The 21305-nt window shown below is 34.0% G+C and overlaps 3 protein-coding genes across 5 annotated transcripts; 2 read left to right on the forward strand and 1 right to left on the reverse strand.

Annotated features, from left to right (window-relative positions):
• Nucleotides 1-47: 47 nt before the first annotated feature.
• Nucleotides 48-19673, reverse strand: LOC127811368 (putative vesicle-associated membrane protein 726). Of its 3 annotated transcripts, XM_052351146.1 has the most exons (6): nt 19309-19673; nt 4608-4771; nt 3533-3674; nt 3311-3431; nt 2550-2612; nt 49-552 (listed from the first exon to the last, which is right to left on the reverse strand). In XM_052351146.1, exons 3-6 carry the CDS (start codon nt 3628-3630, stop codon nt 403-405), a joined length of 432 nt encoding a protein of 143 aa, XP_052207106.1. In that variant the 5' UTR covers nt 3631-3674; nt 4608-4771; nt 19309-19673; the 3' UTR covers nt 49-402. The 3 variants fall into 3 exon arrangements, with proteins under 3 accessions (XP_052207107.1, XP_052207106.1, XP_052207105.1); XM_052351147.1 differs by lacking the exon at nt 4608-4771 and having other exon boundaries at nt 48-552; XM_052351145.1 differs by lacking the exon at nt 19309-19673 and having other exon boundaries at nt 4608-5503.
• Nucleotides 12846-14745, forward strand: LOC127811369 (F-box/kelch-repeat protein At3g23880-like). Its single transcript, XM_052351148.1, is given in 3 exon segments — nt 12846-13252; nt 13254-14197; nt 14306-14745. Coding segments are annotated over 2 exon segments (1143 nt in total). The 5' UTR covers nt 12846-13047; the 3' UTR covers nt 14192-14197; nt 14306-14745.
• LOC127811366 (F-box/kelch-repeat protein At3g23880-like) lies at nt 17299-19408 on the forward strand. The gene is made up of 2 exons (XM_052351143.1): nt 17299-18687; nt 18996-19408. The coding sequence occupies exon 1, from the start codon at nt 17524-17526 to the stop codon at nt 18679-18681; it is 1158 nt and encodes a 385-aa protein (XP_052207103.1). The 5' UTR covers nt 17299-17523; the 3' UTR covers nt 18682-18687; nt 18996-19408.
• Nucleotides 19674-21305: the final 1632 nt, after the last annotated feature.

A 21305-nucleotide genomic window follows, 5' to 3' on the forward strand; every position in this document is an offset into this window, starting at 1 on the left:
AAATTGATTTCCTTATGCAAAGAAATTAAGAAATGGTCCAATTCCATGTAAAGAAGATAAAAGGTTAATCACACCTGTAATCGTCTGAATATTAACATTAATAAACGTTTGAGTAATATGCAAGACAAAGCCTCGTGCATGAAAATTTTGCGACTTGAAGGTGTGAAACTCACTCTCCACATCACCTATACAATTGATTCAAATTACAGGACCCCTGTACAGGCCAGCAGAATGAGAGGATATGACCTAGTGTGAGAATTTTGCATATAATGTTAGTGAATATACAACAACAAAAACGATAACATATCGAGCTTCAATCCCACTAAGTGAGATCGATTACACAGATTTGAGCTCGATATGACGTCGGTAAGGACAAGAAATAATTAACCATGTAGGGCAATCCTAATAAGCACATTTGAAACCAGGGCAGATGGAGAGGATTATGATGAGGACCAATGCAACGAAGATACCAAAGACAACCAGTTTTATCTTCATATTGTGGAACCACATCTTCCTCTTGATCTTAGTCCCCTGTTGCCTGAAATCTTGTGCCTGGAGTAGAACATAAATGCAGGTGCATCAAAAACAATTTAATCTTTTAGGGCATTCTAACATCACAAGACCACTTTGTTTTATTGAAATATAAGAACTAAAACAAGAGACAAGAACATTATCTAAACTGTGGTCATATCATCACTGATTCAGATATATTGCAGTTACTTCTTTGGATTATCTAAACCGCAGTCAACATCACTAAACCATGTGCCTGAACTTTTGACCTATGGAGAAAAATTTATGTTAAAAAAATCATCCTTCTCTGTAGGAAATCAAACAACCCCTGCTACTTTGAATAGGTTATTCTAAACGAAACTCCCAAGTCCTTGATATAAAATGTCCACCAAAACTCTATTTCCTTTTTATTCTAACAAGCACAAGACTCATTGTATTCTTGTATAGTATTAAAAAAAAAAAAAGAACTAAGATATAAAGAGAACAAGAGTTAGACAATTACTACCTGTTTTATTTAAATAATCTTTTCACTATCTTTACATGTGACTATCATTGAAGATAGTGTGAGAAACATGATTAATATGGTTTGGTTATATGAAAAGAAGAGTAATAAAGATTTTTGTGTGAAGAGCGAATGGTATGGAATAAGTATCTAGTAAAAGAGATAGAGGAAGACAAAAAAAAAAAAAAAAGAGCGCGGGGGTGGGGGGGGGGACTATGTAGGATATGAGTTAAAATAACAGATAAAAGTTTGATATGTTATTGTTTTTTAATTATCATTGCACTCAGTTACAGAACTGCCAAGAAGTACTGCAACTTTCCATCCTCGCCATCTGGGTTAATACTGAATGAATCCCACCAATTCAAATTACCATCCCTATATCCGTTATCTGCAACCATCTTCCAGCCACCACATCTTTGTTTGAACAATCATGCCCATTTTACTTGAACAGTCATCATTATCATTGCACCTACTGTTACAAAATCAGCAAGAAGCCCTGCCAGTAATCATTCTTCAGCATCATCCTCAATACTCAACTTGCCAGTCCCACCAATTTAAGCCATCTACAATCTGGGATAAAAGCAACCTACTGCCACCAATTTCCTTACTGCTTGCACCTACCTCTAAGGAGCCACCATCATCCAGGAAACAAACCCACTCCATATTTTAGCCTAAACAACTTACAACCACCATCATCTTCACCTAAAGCTACCATCAATCATTACCATCATGATTTTTATCGGTATAGAGTATCAAACAACTTTGGAGATTAATTTGAACATCAAAGTGAATCAATCATTTGAACAGTCAACAGTCAATATAGAACTAAATGAGATAAGGTTGAGAATCATATACTTTGAATGTAAATAGATGATTTGGGCAATAGGAGGAAGAAAAAAGGAATCCTTTGGTCTGTGTGCCTGAATTTGGCCAGGAATTTCCGTGTACAGAAGAAGATAAGCTGGTCATGTTTAAGAAGCAAAGCACCACCTTATTGAACTGAACGATGGAAATATAACATTCAACTCCAAATTTACTTATATTTGTCAAAAACATGATTTCCTTTCCGTCATCTCACTGGAAATGCAAGTTATAACAAAGAGCAATCAAATTGCAAGCCCACTGTACGGAAGTGACAAGACAAGGAAGGTCAGATATGTATCCTTATCTTGATTAGCATTAGGCATAACCTGAGTGATGGCATTGGCAACATATCTTTCCCCGGTAAAGCATCATTAATGCAAAGTGAAGTATACTAAACACAAGGAAAGCAGAAGGAACTATGGTTCAATCTCCAAAACTTCAGGGATTGTGTATAGAATTAAAACTGGGTATGCCGTTGTAATTTGAATTGCTTCAGAAGCCCCTGACCTCTTGTACCAGCCCTTTAATAAAAAAATTCCGCATTTCATCCAACAACACTCACAACTTTAAGTTCTTTAATATTACTCCACCACTTAATCATGCAATTGCAGCAAACGAAGATCTCCTGCAGTCAAATTAACAGAAAGCATAATCTAATTTTCCTTTGACTGACCTGAGAGCGAAGGTTCTCAGTTTTATCAACCAGCAGCTCAATCTTTTCTCCACGATCAAGAACCTGCACAATAAACAAATTTCATCAACTAAAATGCACCAGATATCAAGCATGATAGAATTAAACAATGTCAAGATGATATGGTTATCACTATTCACTACTTGCTTATAAGAAACAAGCACATGCTGAAGTATCATGCATATTAGAATGGATTTAGAATTTTAATGCCAATATAAATTAATAATAACTGGAAGATCTAAGAATTGTTTTTCAGCAATACCGAAGCAGTTTTTTATCTTAAAGAAAGCCACTTATCGCCTTTACAGCCATGTTGACAGTTCCATTAATAAGAAAGCAAGCCATATATACTCAGAGTGCAGCCAAAAATATGGTAAAATGTTGTTCCAACACATACCACGAAAGGTCATATCTCTTAGTTAATAGACATATCTAGATTCCAAGGACATTACATATCACCATTGTTTTGAAGTGGAATGTATGTACCTCAATTCTTTTTCATATATACCGGAATTTATAGTAGTTACACACTAATTTTCAAAATTAAATTCTTTAGATCTGTCTAGTTCTTTTCTTAATATTATGTCTACGATGACTAGAAAAGATTGCAAATTCATATATTGAATGGCTGATAAATAAATACCATGTCGTCATTTCTGATGTCATAGATACAACCCTTTCTTGCAAGCAACATAAAAAGGAAGGCATTTCCTATTCCTTATAGTAAACACGAGTAAAACTACCTTCTCGATGTTTTCCATCATCACTCCCTTGACTTCAGTAACCTGAGCTTTCACTTTTGCAAGCTTGTTTATCTCCTCTGGATGTTCCAAGCAGTATCGCATATGCCCCTTTAATTTAGACCTACAATAGAAAACATGAATAAGGAACAAAAGAAAAAGTCAAGAACTATGAGCAGAGATAGCAAATGTCTGTCCTATTTGAAGAAAACAAGGAAAAAATACCCAAACTCCTTGTTCAGGCTCTTGGCAACGGCAGTTGCAGCTTTCCCTCCACCATATCTCTTGCTGAAGTCCTCCTTAACACGCTCCAGAAAAGCCATAGGAATTTGTCTCCCAGCAGACTCGACTGCGACAACACAGTAGGCTGCAATGTACAACATAGAGTTGCATACTTAATACCATTTTGCATGAAAAAAGATGGTGAAAAGCATCCAAAAATTTAGCTCAATATAGCAAACAGTTGCTGCCGATTGCCACAAATGAAATAAAGCTGACAACAACAGTATGGCGTAAAACACAGCTAGTATATAGAATACCAAAAAGGAACAGTGCAATGAGACAATTCAGCAGATCAAGTTAGATCCTTGCTCGGCAAAGAGTAAGGCATAATATTAGAGTTAGGCAAGGCAAGCTTGGTTGAGTCCATAGCTTATGTTCAAGGAAAACACCACATCCTTCGTTATTGATGAACTAAAAAAACCCATGTTTCTTTGTAGAGTTTTTATTTTCGTAAGAGAATGATTTTTGAAACAACAGAAATAACTTCTCTCTTTGTTTCTCACAACTAGAATATTTTGAGACGACATCAACAATCACGAGCCTTAATTCCATTAGGTAGGACTTTTTAAACAAATTTCTTAAAAATACATTTTTTAGAGCCAATTCACCAAACGTATTCTTTCAAGCATTTAGTTTGAGACCAGAAAATGCTCAATTATACATTTTAGTGTATTGGGTTCAAAAGCTATTTCCAAATTCTTTTTTTCCAAAATATCCACATTCCGGAAAGAAAATAAACAGTAACATTATCTGCATTTCCCATCTATTCGTGAAATCATTCCCACATAACATAGAAGATATGTTGAAAATGATGATATTTCGAAAATCAGAGAGATCATAACCTAATCAATAATCAATTACAAAAAAAACAGAGAACCGTATAATTCGCCCTTCATTTCTTCTTTCATATGGACCAAAGGATTATCCATTCTCGAACATTACACAACAAAAAAACCAGATTAATCCAACACCGATTTCCAGAAGACAGCCGATCAACAAGCCAAATTAAGTCACTTACTGTATCCATTCTCGACGAGGTAGTTGAAGGTGTGACCGTCGCAATTGTAGGTGAACTTGTTGTTGGAGGAGGGTAGCTTCTGGAGGCATTGGGCTGCTATGCCGGTGAAATTTCCCGTGAACTCGGTGTGCTCCGCCAGGATCACCGTCCCTCGAGCCACAAAGCTGTAGATTAACGATTGTTTCTGGCTCATTGTCTAATTCTCTTCCCACTCCAACCAAAGAGGAACGAAACCAAAAAGAAAACCCTAATAACTGGATAATCGGAGCTTGGAGAGAGTCTAAATTTGGGGACAAGGAAAAGGAATGGTCGGCGAGAGTGATTGGTTTTCGTTTATAGTGAGGATTGGAAGGAACTCTAAATTTGCGGTTCTTTTGGATTTTTGAAATTCTGGTAAGAACGTTGCGGTTCACAGTTTCTCTTTTACTTCGGGAGGTTACACATGGCACCGTGAGAATACCCAAATTACATACGGCATCCTCTTTTTTCAATAATTACACTAATATCTGAGTGGAATTAATTTCTTAGGACCTAAATTGACCATACACCTCTCAAAAATAAATTTAGCTATTGAGGTTGAACCCCTCTTAAACTTTAAAATTTACAAAACTAGTCACCATATCTGTTTGTTATCAACAATTTTAATAAATTGGTTGTGCATTCCCTAAACTTTGGACATTTGGCTCGAACACCTTTAATTTTTTATTTTTTAAAATAAATATTTGTCATTTCAAGAAAATTCAAGAATTGATTTTACAAAAAAATATAAATGCAAGAGGTGTCCATATCGTAGACTCAAATTTTAAAGAGTGTATGATCAATTTATTTGACGTTATTTATAACAAAAAAATTATTACATCTAATTTTTAAAAATTTATAGACTGATTAAAAGAGTTTTAAAATTGAAAAATATCTAGATCAAATAACCAAATTTCAAAAATAATGATAAATTTTACCCTTTTCATAAATACTTTTATTTTTTAAAATAAATATTAGTCATTTCAAGAAAATTCAAGAATTGATTTCACAAAAATATACAAATGCAAGAGGTGTCCATACTGTAGACTCAAATTTTAGAGAGTGTATGATCAATTTATTTGACGTTATTTATAACAAAAAGATAATTATGGCTAATTTTTAAAAATTTATAGATTGATTAAGAGAGTTTTAAAATTCAAGAATATCTGGATCAAATAACCAAAATTCAAAAAAGATGATAAATTTTACCCTTTTCATAAATACTTTTATTTTAATTTAATAAATACTCATTCTACTCAAACTAGCAAATATATAAATTCCACCACAATTTTCACTAATAAAATTTATAGTTAACCAACTTTATAAACATTTATGTGTGAAGTTTATATGTGTTGAGTAAATAGGATTTAGATAACTTACGTTGGTGTCACTTATTAATGGTTGTAGAAGTGATATATTTATATCAGATTTAATAATTTCTCAAGAATATAAAATTGGTGGGATATAAAGTTACATAATTCGAAAACTCTATTTATTTTGAAATAAAATATTTATTTTGACTTACCCAAAAGATTTTGTTACATCATTTTTAATTTTTAGATCAAAATTAAATTCTTACTATTTCAACAATAAATCATACAAACACATGCATTATTAAATTTCTAAGGAGTTTTTAACAAAAAAATTATATATATAATAAAATAAAAAATTCATATATAATTAATTGTGTACATATAAAATATTTATGCAAGAGTAGAGTTTTTTTTAAAAATTATTTAAAATGCATGAGAATTTTTTTTAAATATTATTTATTTTAAAAAAAATCCTATTTGTAAACTTAAAATATTTAACTTAAAACAAAGAGGCAAATGAACCCTAAACCCTAGATCTCGTGAAGCTTTTGTTGTTTTTCCTGTTTATTAATAAATCGAGCCTAAGCTTTTTCTTGTTGATGAGATAGATTTCAAATTTTAGTAAATAATACAGTAGTATGTTATCGTCTACAAAATGATAGTCCAATAAAAATACTTAGGCTTTAATTGAAATCAAATATCTCGAGTTCAAATTTTGTGCCTTGCATGAGACTCAAATGCTCACATATGCTTAAACAAGGTTTAAGGGTAAATATATTGATGATGTTATCATTAATGATCAATAGAAAACCATCCACAATAACTTGAAACGTCTTTATGTATAACTCAAATTCTATTACAACTTTCTATTTGTTCAAGTAATTTAATAAGACAATGTATTAAAGGGTTCTATTGAATCTATAAATTATTGCATCTTCTACTCTAAAACGTATTATTTTGGTTAGGGTTTTTTTTAGTTGAGATTTCTACAGTTTGAAGGAGAATAGCTTTCCCTTCTATAATTTCCTTTAACATGATTGTAGACGTCATAAGATTATTGAGGATTAATTACTCAGGATAGTGTATATGGTCCACCATATATATTTAAGAGCTTGGATTAGTGTAAGGTCATGCGTTTTAATCTGTTTTTACGCGACTATTGTACCATCCTTCTCGGAGAGAGGTTTTGTAAAAAGAACTCTCTTCGGAATAAGTCACCTAAATCGGGGTTATAGCTTTGTGAAGGAAACAATCGCTTCTCTCATAAATGGATGTTTCAGATGACACCCGAAATAATCATTTCGAGATGAGGCCTAATCGATCATTTTGGAGATATGTTTTTTTCAGAGACCAAATGAAGAAGACATGTTGTTGTCCTGACCATTCAATACATGTCATAGCGAGATCTTGAGATTTGAGCCCCTATAAAAGCCAAGCTACAATGATGAAAGGGGGACTTTTGCAAACCATCGATAAAACCTAATTAACCCAAATTTCCTTTCCGAAACCTTTTTGTTCTTTCTGCAAGACTTTTCTCAAAGATACTAACTTGAGCATAGGAAAGTCTTTGCAGGAAAATATTTTCGCAAGTCTTCTAACCTCTTGTTCCGTGTTGCAGCCCTTTCTGGAAACCAACCCTCTTTCCCCAAGAAGATTCAAGTCTTCTTCGGGTCCTTCAAAGGAAATTCTCGAAAGAAGTTCCAATCTTTATGGAAGTCGAAATCACCCTCTTTGAAAGGCATTCAAGACCCTTTTCGAGAGCCATTTAATGCATCTGATCCATCTGAGACACTAACTATTTCGGGAAATCCACCTTCTCGGGAACAATCCTTTCCGAAAGATTCCCTCGATAGACTTGACCTTCGCTTTCGAGAGACCAAGCCCATGAGACATCTCCAAGACTATTTGAAGTTTCGTATCTTCTCCGGAAGACCTCTCTCCAGGTAACAGTCTTTTCGGGAAGAACTATTCCGACAACAACCTTTTTGAAGACAATCTCTATTGGCTTAACACATTGATTTCCCCTACATTAACGAAATTCTAATTGTTGTATTTTTTGACAAGAATAATGATTGTCAATAATCTGCATCTATTCAATGGGCCAGGCCTCAGGTTTCGACCAGTGATTCACCTGTCTAACTTACTAAGTCGGGATGTGGCGGGTCATAGGTTTTCAAGAGGGTGGGACAGTCCTGATTGAAAGTTGTGTATTAATTAAAGATCTATCATGTTACTTACGTTTAAAACCTAAAAGATTATTGAGGATTGTGAGTTATAATATGAAATACAAAACCCGAAAATAAGCATAATTCGAAAACTTTAAACAAAACTAACTTATAGGAAGTGTAATTGACAAGAGTGATTGAAAGGGTAAAAAGTATAAGAAAAACCTTTAGAAACCTTTATGGAACTTAAACAGTATTGGATAAAACTTATTGATAGATTCTTAGGAGTATTAATGTTTGCCATGAAGTAAAGACACGAACTGAAAGACATGAGACACAAGTCACAGGAACACAATATTTTTTGAAAAAGTAGAATACAACATATAGTGGAAATGCATTAATTAATAAAATTATTTTTTATTTTTTAAAGCATAATAAAATATTAAAAGATTCAAAACTATATTCTAAATTTACAAGTGTGTATTTAAAATTTATAAGACAAAATTTTAAATGAATAATTCTACTCTAATTAACAATTAACTCACAATTCAATCACTTTTGTTTGTCCCTCATAATCTAGTCAATGTTTATAGAGATAGAAAATAAAAGCATAAAAGGAATGAAATCTGAACAGTCATGCATTCAAAATATGAAAAAATAGAAGAAATGGGTAATTTTCAAGTTGTGAAAGTAAAGAGTAAAAAAGAAAAAAATTATTACTTTTTAGTCTTTAAGGTGTCTGCATAAGGGAACACACATGTCTCTCCTGTATCTTTAAAAAAAATAAGAAACTATTGTGCATACCATGTGAACATGTCTAATATATGTGAAAATGTCTGACACATCAGTGACATCGAGACAATCACCCCTAGGAAATGTTTGTGCTATATAAAACTTTGATGTGAAATTATAATGGAAATCTAAAGTATACAAGCACATTAACACAAAAATTAGTTATTGCTCTATAATTGTAGAGTACAACAATCTTGTATTGCTTTCATTAATTATTAGTAAAAAGACTGTACTCTAAATGAGTTCTTGTGGTAAACTATTTCTCCAATTTTCTTTTATAGGATAAGATAGAAAGAGGGGTAAATACTACAATAGAAACTTGGGTAGAAGTTGGAAGTGAGATTTTTAAAACAGATAGAGCGAAGTTAACATTATGGGATTTAATTTACTTTGTAGGGTTAGTATTGAAAGACAAAGCTTATTCGAGAGTCAACTATTCTGACATCTAAGGACGATTACATAAATAGAATTTATACCAATATTACTTATAAGTTATATTAGCAACTTAAAGATGATATGGTTATAGGAAGAGATAGATAGAAGTTTACACTTTCTTTATTAGCCCCATCTAATGGGATATTGGCATCTTAGTGTTGTAGTTGTATATTATGTAGCAAACACTCTACAAACGAAAGCTTTGCTATTTTTATGTAATTAGTGTATCCATTGAGATTAAAGGGTAAGTTCTATTATACATTGCTTTGCTATATGGTGAATGATGCAACTAGAAGCTCTATTTTAAAATATTGGCTTTTTTGAAATTTGGTAATTAGGCAATTACTGGCGTTTATTTTCTTCATTTGCAACGTTTTTGAACTTGGGCATTTGGAAAAGTGCCTTGCATGTAACATTAGCGATGTTTAGATATATATTGGAAATAAACACAAATGTGGTGTCAGAGTCATTTTAAGCAAAAATGAGAAATTCAAGAACTCCGGTTATTATAGTTATGAAGTTGGGGTCGTTACAAGTAAAAGATTCGGTTATTATAGTTATGAAAATTTTATCTATAATCGTTACAATAACTAAAAATTATAATAGTAACCGAGAATCGTAACTGTAATTATAATTGTAATTATATTATTATTTAAATATTCAAAAAAAATTAATTATTTACAAAATTGGTATTCATTATATATACACCATTGTGCAATTTCTATTTTCTTGTACTTTTATTTATTTCTTGCTTGTAATATTATTGTAGCACTTGAATTATTTAAATTTATAGTAGAATTTGGATTTTGTTACATAATTTTATTTATTTGTTGTTCTTTTTTAGATTATTATTATTATGTATCATTTAAATTATTTATATATATTTTTTTGTTTTGTGTTTATTTTATAATATAATTTTATTTGGCATTTAATAAAATCTTTCTTAATAATATTGTGATCACAATTTATATATATATATTTTTTTGTAACGTAGGAAACTCAAGGGATTCCTTGATCAGAGTAAGCTTTCAACCCAACCCTATCTCACATTTTCTACCGTTTGCTTGTTTCATAGCCTTAGGTGAACAAATAGGTTCATCATGGAGACACAATCAATAGTGCAATCTCACACGAGAGGCAGAATCGAATCTATGACCTCATGATATCTCAAATTCATGAACGTGTATAGTGGATTGTTTGCGCTACTCCGAGAGGTTATAAGTAAATTATAGATACTAAACCAGTGTCACAATTATATTTTTTTCAAAAAAATTATAAACTGCTCCAATCCACATTTTTTTTTGTAAATTAATAAGAATTTTATAAATAAAAAAAACAACGCCGAAGCGACAACAAATAAGGCCAAGGCAAAACCTAGACCTTAAAAAAATCAGGGGGAACACAGTAACAGTCACTCTCAAGACTAAATCAAAGGAAACCAAAATAAAATAAAGAAAAATATATACAATGGCCAAACGATCACAACAACCATCTCCAAGAAAACTCACGAACATCAACTCATCATGGGAAAAGGACTAAGCCCTCGAAAGCCTCCAAACATGACAAAGGGCGTGACTCTGCAAAAATGACCTGAAACGAATAGTCGCCACATGGGTCCAAACAACATACTAGATCTGATGCACTAACTGAAGAGCAAATCTCTCCTAATCTCGAAAACATATGTTGTTACACTCCCAACCTATTAGCCACTTACTAAGAGCCTTTTCCGCTCCATCTAACAATTGCCCAAAGCACACCTGTATCTCATTAACATGATGGTTAGCTGAATTTCTTTGATCTACGAAGAAAAGACGGCACTGCTCAAGAAAACGGGTACTTAAAAAAAAGATGGCAATGACTTTCCGCATCAGCCCTACAAAGAAAGCATCTAATCGAGAAATAAAAAATAGGTTAGTACGATCAAATGTAGATAACCGCTCCTGAATCACCAACTAGAGGATAAACATATGGGTTGGGGTACCCACTGAAGACCAAACTAGTCTATACGTACCAAGGGACCCGAGGGCGTTGAGCTTGGAAGTCCTGGAATGTTGCCCTGATAATAAAGGCCTCATTCAATGTTGATAGCCAATATGGCTCATCTCTGCGCTCAACTATAGGAAGACAAAGAGATGGTTACGAATCAGATCGGAGTCTGGAGAAAAAGAAGTATTCGGTCAGATCCAAGAGCTATCTTCAATAAAAATTGATACCTTAGCTAAAATTGAAATGCCCAATTGTTGAGAGAAGCGATCAATAAGAATACTTAACGAGTGACACTGATCATGCCAAAGGAACGTACTACGACTGTCCCCAATCCTTCATCCAAACTAGGTTCTCATAACACCCTTTAGCATGAGTAACTTTCTCCAATACCATGGGCAGACATAGGGTGTTTTAAGAAGCCAGAAACACGTCGCTTTAATCCAATATGAATGCACCTATTTAATCCAAATTAATTTGGCAACTAAGGCTTGATTCCAAATATAAAACGACTTCAAACCTAGACCCCCTTGATTTTGGGGGCAACAAATATCTCGCCACACTACCTTCGCTTTATTATTAGAATATGTCTCATTATCACTCTATAAAAATTTTTTGATTAACTGCTCTATCTTTCGGAGCTCCAATCCACACTTATTCCACAATATGCATGTGTAACCTTTTAAAGAGTATATCGAACCATTGAAATTAAACTTTTCTCTTAAAAAAACTATGATAATGCAATTATAGTTACTAGCACAATTACAAACGTTAAACTAATTATAATTTAGGGTTTATAAATGTTCAAAAACTACAACTATATCCAATCCACATCCATTCCACAATTTGCGTGTGTAAATCCATATCTAGCATAAATGCAAGAAAGAAGCCCCAGCATATCTCTTTTACTTAAAAAAAAAAAAAAAACAATGTGAATGGCATATCCAACTATGGATATTAAACTTTTGTCTTAAAAATTTATAATCGTGTAATTATAATTGCATGCACAATTACATAAGTTAAAAATTGTGATCAATTCAATTCACTCTCATTCCGTAATATGCATATAACCTTGTGAAGAGCATATCTAACCATTGATGTTAAACATTTTCTTCTAAAAAAATGTAATCATGTCATTACAATTATAAGCATAATTACTGACGTTAAACCAAGTTATAGTTATAGATTTTTGGAAAACTATAACCAATTCAACACACACCTATATTTCACAATATGCACATAATCCTGTGAAGACCATATCAAACCATCGATGTTAAACTTTTATCTTAAAAATTTGTGATAATATAGTTATAGTTACAGAAATTGAACCATCGACGTCACGGTTATAATTTTTTCAAAAACTATAACGGATTCAATCTACACTCTCGTTATCCAATATGTGTGTGTGAACTTGTGAAGAATATATCTAACCATCGATATTAAACTTCTCTTTTAAAAATTCGTGATTATATAGTTATGATTAGGCGCGTAGAATCACAACAACAATTATAATATTTTCAAATACGGAGCTCATCTATTTCACTTTGAGTGTTATCCTGCGAGGAGCATATCTATTTCAATTTTTCAGTTTCCTAATATTCTCTGCACGGATTCCAAGAACAATCCACGTTGAGATTTGAGAATACGGTGATTTGGGTCTATAAAAGGGAGTGATGTTTTGGGAGGGGACCGTCTTGTTTTTGTTCAAACCACCGCAAAATGCAGCCAGCGTTAATGGCGAATCCCCAAAACCCTAACCCACCTGGTGACTCACAGCCCTTGCCAATCATCCCGCAAGAAATCATCGTTGAAATTCTCTACAGGCTTCCTGTCAGATCGCTGCTCAAATTCAAGTCCGTTTGTAAAAGCTGGCGGTCTTTGATTTCTGATCCCAAGTTCGTAAAAACTCATCTCACTTTTATCATCTGTGGCCAATGACGGTACCCACTCTAGACTCATGATAAGATATGTTGGTCCCTATTTTGGTCTGAAATCGTGTTGTATGTACTCTTTGTTTGATAAGCAGCCTCCTAATGTTGTTGATCTTAATTATCCTTTGGAAAACACTCATCGTACGGCTTGGTTTGTGGGTTCTAGCAATGGGTTGGTTTGCATAGCCACTGACGAGTTAAAGTTGTGTCTGTGGAACCCATCTACTGGGAAATCCAGGATATTTTCGAGTTTTGGTGTGAGAATGCTTCTGAATCTCAGGATTAAATATGGTTTTGCTTATGATGAGTCCATTGATGATTATAAGGTGGTGAGTATCTTTGATGTTGAGCGTAAGCTGAGTTCGTTTGAGACTGAAGTTTATACTCTGGGGACTGGTTCTTGGAGGAGGATTGGAGAGTTTCCTTGTGGTGGTCCTTTATCTCTCACAGGGAAATTTGCAAATGGGGCTCTTCATTGGTTTTCAGCTGGTAATCCCTATGGAATTTCCCCCGCCGTAATTTATTCTCTGGATCTGGCCAGTGAGACCTATGGGAAGATTGCGCTACCTAGTTTTGGGGGCAGGTGGTCTAGTGTCAGGTTGGATGTTTTAGAAGGATCTTTGTGTGTAATTTGCAACAAGGCCGGAACTCATGCTGATTTATGGGTGTTGAAGGAATATGGCATCGAAGAGTCATGGACCAAGCTGTTTGTTATACCCTATCCGACATCTCCATTCAATGGTGTGTATTCTCGTCCGTTCTGCTTTTCAAAGAATGGTGAACTTTTGATGGACTTTAAGTCCCGCCTGGTTGTATATAATCCAAAAGATGGTACAGTTAGGTATCTTGACATCCAAAACTATGAAACCTTTTATGAAGTGTGCCCCTATGTTGAGAGCCTGGTCTCAGTGGGTGCTAACAATCTGACTCAAGGCCAACATCCTTGATTAAAGGTAAAAATGTCTACTTCTGTATGATTTTTCTTGGGTTTATCTTCTTGTTTATTTCTAATTGATTCATTGGTTTTTTGATAACTGCTGCATCCTTGATGTTTCTATTAGGTTTTGGTCAGATGTCCTCCCTGTTGGAGTTGCAGAGGCAGCAGTCAGTGTTTAGTGATATCTATGTTTTAGTGATTCTTGTCTATTACCTTGTGTAAATGTTCGAGTTTTGTTTTGTTTTGTTATATTCGCAATGATGGGACTGAAATAGCCAGGGGGGGTTCAATTGCAGCTTGGGAAATTATGAATGGTAGCTTGCTTGTGTAGTCTAAGTTGCCTTGGTGGCTAGCTCTTGTTTATGTCTTGCTTGTGTAGTCTAAGTCGCCTTGATGACTAGCTAATGTTTATGTGATCAAGTCGCGTGACGAACATTGTTTTCTTATGTGATTATCTGGTGATTGCATATGATTGTAAATGCATCCAAACATGGCATACCATAAGCGCGAAGCACATAGGATGTGTGGTGTAATGCACTACTTTCTTATTATATTAGGCAACATAATGCTCTTTCAAAGAATGTGACTATGGATAGAAGTCCATATCTAGAATTTTTCTAACCATTCTCACCTATTGGGATTATCATCAAGGCTTGTGATTATTGTCGTGGTTGTATAGTATAGGCAACATAGACTCTCTTAAGGAACGCGTCAACTATTCTTATGTAATCAGTTTGTCCATTTCAGATAAAAAGTTAAGTTCTCTATGAATGTCGCTTTGCACCACTTATCGACAAGTGTTGCGTCAATTTTTGGCTAATGTCTTGCTGTGCAGTTGAATATTGATTATGAACAAGACACAAAAATATAATATTTTTTGAATAGGACACGATGTGGTGGAAATACATTAATTAATATAATTTTTTTATATTTCTAAAGCATAATAAAATATTAAAAGATTCAAAACTACATTCTAAATTTACAAATATGCACTTAAAATTTATAAGCCAAATTTTTAAATGAATAATTCCAGTCTAATTAGCAATTAACTCACAATTCAATTATCTTTGTCCCTCACAATGTAGTCAATGTTTACAGAGATAGAGAATATAAGCATAAAGGACATAAAATTTAAACAGTCATGCAATTAAAATATGAAAAAAATACAATAATCATGTAATTTTCAAGTTGTGAAACTAAAAGAAAAAAAAATCTTACTTTTTAGTCTTTGAAGTGTCTACATAGGGAAAATACATGTCTCTTCCCATATCCTTTTATAAAAAATTAAGGAAGTATTGCTCATGCCACATGAACATGCCCAATATGTGTTAGAATGTTCAACAGATCAGAGACATCGGGACAACCACCCCTAGGAAGTGTTTGTGCTATATAGAATGTTGATGTGAAATTATAAATGAAATCTACAGTATAACCACATTAACACCAAAGTTAGTAATCGCTTTATAATTGTAGGGTACAACAATCCTGCATTGTTTTCATTAATTATTAGTAAAAGACTCTACTCCGAATAAGTTCTTGTGGTAAACTATTTGTCCAATTTTCTTTTAAATGATCAAATAGAAAGGGGGTAAATAATACAATAAAAGCTTGGGTAGAAGTTAGAAGTGGGATTTTTAAAACAGATAGGCAGAGTTTACATTATGGGATTTTACTTTGTAGGGTTTGTATTGAAAAATAAGTGATTAGAGAGTCAACTATACTGACATCTAAGGACAATTATATAAACAGAATTGGTGCCAATATTACTGAGTTTTATTAGCATCTTAAAGAGGATATGGTTATGGATAGAAATGGATAGAAGTTTACAGTTTCTTTATTAGCCCCACCTAACGGGATATTGGCATCTTAGCGTGGTTGTAGTTGTGTATTATGTAGCAAACACTCTCCAAACGAATGCTTTGCTATGCTATTTTTATGTAATTAATGTATCCATTGAGATTAAAAGGTAAGTACTATTATACACTTGCTTTGCTATAGATGATATATATGGTGAATGATGCAAATGCAGAAAGCTCTATTTTAAAATATCGATGTTTTTGAAAGCTAATAATTAGGCAATTATCGGTGTTTATTTTCTTCATTTGTGGCATTTTGAACTTGGACATTTGGAAATCCCCAACGCTTTAATATTTTTCCCGACACTTGGAAAAGTGCCCTGCCTGTAACATTAGCGACGATTAGATAAATGTTGGGAACAAACACGGACGTGACGACAAAATAGTTTTAAGCAAAAATGAAAAATTCGAGTATTACGGTTATTATAGTTATGAAGTTGGAATAGTTACCACTAAAAAATTTAGTTATTATAAATATGAAAATTTTATCTACAACCGTTACAGTAATTGAAAATTATAACACTAATTGACAATCGTAACTATAATTATAATTGAAATGATATTAATTATTAAAATATTCATAAAAAATAATTATTTACAAAATTGGTATTCATTATATATACACCAATATTGTGCAATTTCTATTTTCTTGTACTTTTACAATCATATGATGAATACAAATGTTCTTCACAAGGTTACCACAATTTGATATCCAACCATTTGATATTAAACTTTTTTCTTAAAAATTTGTGATAATAATGCAATTATATTACAAGCACAATTACAAACATTAAACTAATTATAATTTAGGGTTTAATGTTTACAAATGTTCAAAAACTATAACTATCCAATCCACATCCGTTCCACAATTTGAGTGTGTAACAATGTGAAAGGCGTATCCAACTATGGATATTAAACTTTTCTCTTAAAAATTTATGATTGTGTAACTATGGTTACGTACAAAAGTACATAAGTTAAACCACTATTAAAGTTATAATTTTTCAAAAATTGTAATCAATCCAATCCACCCTCGTTCCCCAATATGCATGTAACCTTGTGGAGAGCATATATAACCATCCATGTTAAACTCCTCTTAAAATTTTCTGATAATGTCATTATAATCACAAACACTACTACTGACATTGAACCAAGTTTCAACCGATTTGATCCATGTAATATATGTGTAACCTTGTGAAGCGTATATCTAATCATCAATATTAAACTTCCCTTTTAAAAATTCGTGATTATATAATTATGATTACACACTTATAATCACTACAACAACTATAATAATATTTTCAAATTCTCCATTTTGAGTGTAATCCTACGAGAGGAGCTTATCTATTTCAATTTTCAGTTTCCTAATATACTCTACACGGATTCCAAGAACAATCCACGTTGAGATTTGAGAAGACTGAGTTGTGTCTATAAAAGGGTGTGATGTTTTGGGAGGAGGTTGTCTTGTTCTTATTCAAACCACCGCAAAATGCAGCCAGCGTTAATGGCGAATCCCCAAAACCCTAACCTACCTGGTGACTCACAGCCCTTGCTAATCATCCCGCAAGAAATCATCGTTGAAATTCTCTTCAGGCTTCCTGTCAGATCGCTGCTCAAATTCAAGTCCGTTTGTAAAAGTTGGCGGTCTTTGATTTCTGATCCCAAGTTCGTAAAAACTCATCTCACTTTATCATCTGCGGCCAATGACGGTACCCACTCCAGACTCATGATAAGATATGTTGGTCCCTATTTTGGTCTGAAATCGTGTTATCTGTACTCTTTGTTTGATAAGCAGACTCCTAATGTTGTTGATCTTAATTATCCTTTGGAAAACACTTATCGTACTGCTTGGTTTGTGGGTTCTAGCAATGGGTTGGTTTGCATAGCTACTGACGAGTTTAAGTTGTGTGTGTGGAACCCATCTACTGGGAAATCCAAGATATTTTCGGGTTTTAATGTGAGATTGCTTCTAAATCTCAGGATTAAATATGGTTTTGCTTATGATGAGTCCATTGATGATTACAAGGTGGTGAGTATCTTTGATGTTGAGGGTAAGCTGAGTTCGTTTGAGACTGAAGTTTATACTCTGGGGACTAGTTCTTGGAGGAGGATTGGAAAGTTTCCTTGTGGTGGTCCTTTATCTCTTACAGGGAAATTTGCAAATGGGGCTCTTCATTGGTTTTCAACTGGTAATCCTTATGAAATTTTTCCCACCGTAATTTGTTCTCTGAATCTGTCCAGTGAGACCTATGGGAAGATTGCACTACCTAGTTTCGGGGGCAGGTGTTCTGGTGTCAGGTTGGATGTCCTAGATGGATCTTTGTGTGTAATTTGCAACAATGCTGGAAGTCATGCTGATTTATGGGTGTTGAAGGAATATGGCATTGAAGAGTCATGGACCAAGCTGTTTGTTATCCCATATCCGACATCTCCATTCAGTGGTGTGTATTCTCGTCCATTCTGCTCTTTAAAGAATGGTGAACTTTTGATGGACTTTAAGTCCCGCCTGGCTGTGTATAATCCAAAAGATGGTATAATTAGGTATCTTGACATCCAAAACTATGAAACCTTTTATGAAGTGTGCCCCTATGTTGAGAGCCTGGTCTCGGTGGGTGCTGACAATCTGACTCAAGGCCAACATCCTTGATTAAAGGTAAAAATGTATGCTTTATTTTCTCTTGTTATTGTTACTGAATTTGGATTTGGTTTCCAAAACAGAGTTTATGTGTTTAATGTTAATTGAAGTAACAAAAATTTCTATTAGGGCAATGTTTACTTCTGCATGATTTTTCTTGGGTTTATCTTCTTGTTTATTTCTAATCGATTCATTAGTTTTATGATAACTGCTGCATCATTGATGTTTCTGTTAGGTTTTGGCTAATGTCTTGCTGTGTGGTTGAATATTGATTCTGAACTAGTGATGAGGAAACTCTAATAGTTGTGGTTTGATGGTTTTTACAGAAATGTGGCTAGCTAAGCTTGAGTTGGAAGCCAACCTTGGAAGAAATTAAGAAGTATGTTTCCGCCATTGTTGAAGACTGAAGTTGTTGGGGGAGCTGCGGTACATAACAAGTTCTTCTCCAGATGTCATAAAATCTCAGAATTAATCTTCTAATTAGCAAATGATGTTGTAATTTGTTTCAGCAATTAAGAGGGTTAATTCTGTGCTGTAATATGAATGGTTTTAAGGCAAAAAGTTCTATATATTTTGACAAAATTTAGGTTTGGGTTCTATTATGACAAGATTGAGTTTGGAAGCAAGATTGAGAATTACCTTGCGAGTGCTCGTCTTCTCTTCTTCTTCTTCTTCTTCAAATCCCAATAGAAAGCAATTACGCATATGGATATGGCGACTGAAGGCAATCGACGGTTCACAGTCCCCACCAAGTCTCCTCCCGCACGAACTCATAGTCCAGATTCTGTCAAGGCTTCCCGTCGAATCTCTAATGAGACCCAGATCGGTTTGCAAAACGTGGCGCTCTTTGATTTCGGATCCAAAGTTGGTGAAATCTCATCCGAGTTTATCATCAATGAATCAGAGTCACTCTCGGCTCTTATTTAGCTGCGCAGCGTCGGTACCCTTTCTGACATCAGGTTGTGTTGTGTTCTTTTAACTCTGGATAATGCTACACGGACTTACAACTGGATGCACGGGTTGACGAACCCAAGTTATCATGGAATTTTAATGTCAAAATCTCGCAATAATTTGGATTTTAATTTTAAGTTAATTTTATATTTATCCACCTATTTTCAAATTCATTCTCTCTCTTTCTCTCAAAACCATCATATCTCAAACTCACTCTATCTCTTCCCCACTTTTTCTTTCTCAAAACCACCCCCCTCAAACCCACTCTCCCTCAAACCCACCCTCGCGGGTGCAGCGTCTGCCCCCCACACCGCTCTCACACCTCTGTCGTCGTCAATCCCGCCACCGATGCTCTCACCGTCATCGCCCAAAAATGGCTCTACTGCCGTCTCCCCCGCCAACACCGCCTGCCGTTGCCCCCTGCTTACATAGCCATCTCCCCTACCAACATCGCAAACACCCCCGGCCATCGTCATCACTGTCACCCCCTATCGTTGCCCACCCCCCACACCGCTTCTCACACTACCTTGCCCTCATCCGCCGTCACGAGCAACTATCGCCCAAACTTCACCCCCTTTCTCTCTCTTATCCTCGGCCTTGAGGGAAGAATGCGCTACCGCTGCTCCCATCACGTCACCCAAGGATGGCGTCACCGCCGTCCCCCCCCCCCCATGCCACGTGAACCGCCCAAACTTCACCCACTCTCTATTATGATTTTTTTATTTAAGAAATATAATTTTAATACAAAATAAGAGATGATTTTAAGATATAATTGATATTGTTGCAATAAGTTGGTATTTAAAGTGATCTTAAATGAGAAAATAAATTATTTAATTACTTGTATGATCTTATTATATATATATATATATTAATATTAACATTTTTAATGACAACTATCAAGATTGTTGTTGTTACATCTAATTGCAAAATAATAAGAAAAAAATTGTTGTTATATTTGACCGTAAAATAATAAAAAAATATATCTAATTATATTAGATTTGATCTTAAAAATATTAATTTTATTCCAATCTTATTTTACACTAGTCCAATTTTACCAAGTAATTTTACTCCAATATGATTTAAGTAAAATATTAATCTTATTTTACACAAATGTTATAATCTTATAAGTAAATAATTTAAATTAAGTAATTTAATTAATACCCTCAAGTTGAAGAAAAATTAATAACAGAGCATGAAATAAGCGAAAATAACACAAGCAATAGTTTTTACTCAATTGTCAAATATACAATCAAAATAAATTATGTTCTTTCATAATTCAAAATAAATTATATTTTTTAATTTTCATTTCAACAACTAAATCACCATAAAAAAACAACATAAGCAAAGAAAACAACAGCAGAAAAAAAATATATATATATATAAATATATATATATGCACATGCAAAAAAATTAAAATATTTATAAATGTATATATAAACTTTATCTTTTACGGCTGCAATAGGCCACGATGGCGGTTCGAGCAACATTGGGGGGTCGACGACAATGGGGCCATCCTTGGGCGACAACAATGTGAGAGCGGTGTGTTGGGGGGGACACTGCAACCCACAGGGGTTTGAGAGAGAGAATGAGGGAGAGATAGAGTGAATTTGAGAGAGGGTGATTTTGAGAGAGAGTAAAAGTGAAAGAGAGTGAGAGCTAAGAGTAAAAGAGAGAATGAGAGCTGA

This window comes from Diospyros lotus, chromosome 10 (genome assembly GCF_014633365.1).
Source record: "Diospyros lotus cultivar Yz01 chromosome 10, ASM1463336v1, whole genome shotgun sequence".
Lineage (NCBI taxonomy): Eukaryota > Viridiplantae > Streptophyta > Magnoliopsida > Ericales > Ebenaceae > Diospyros > Diospyros lotus.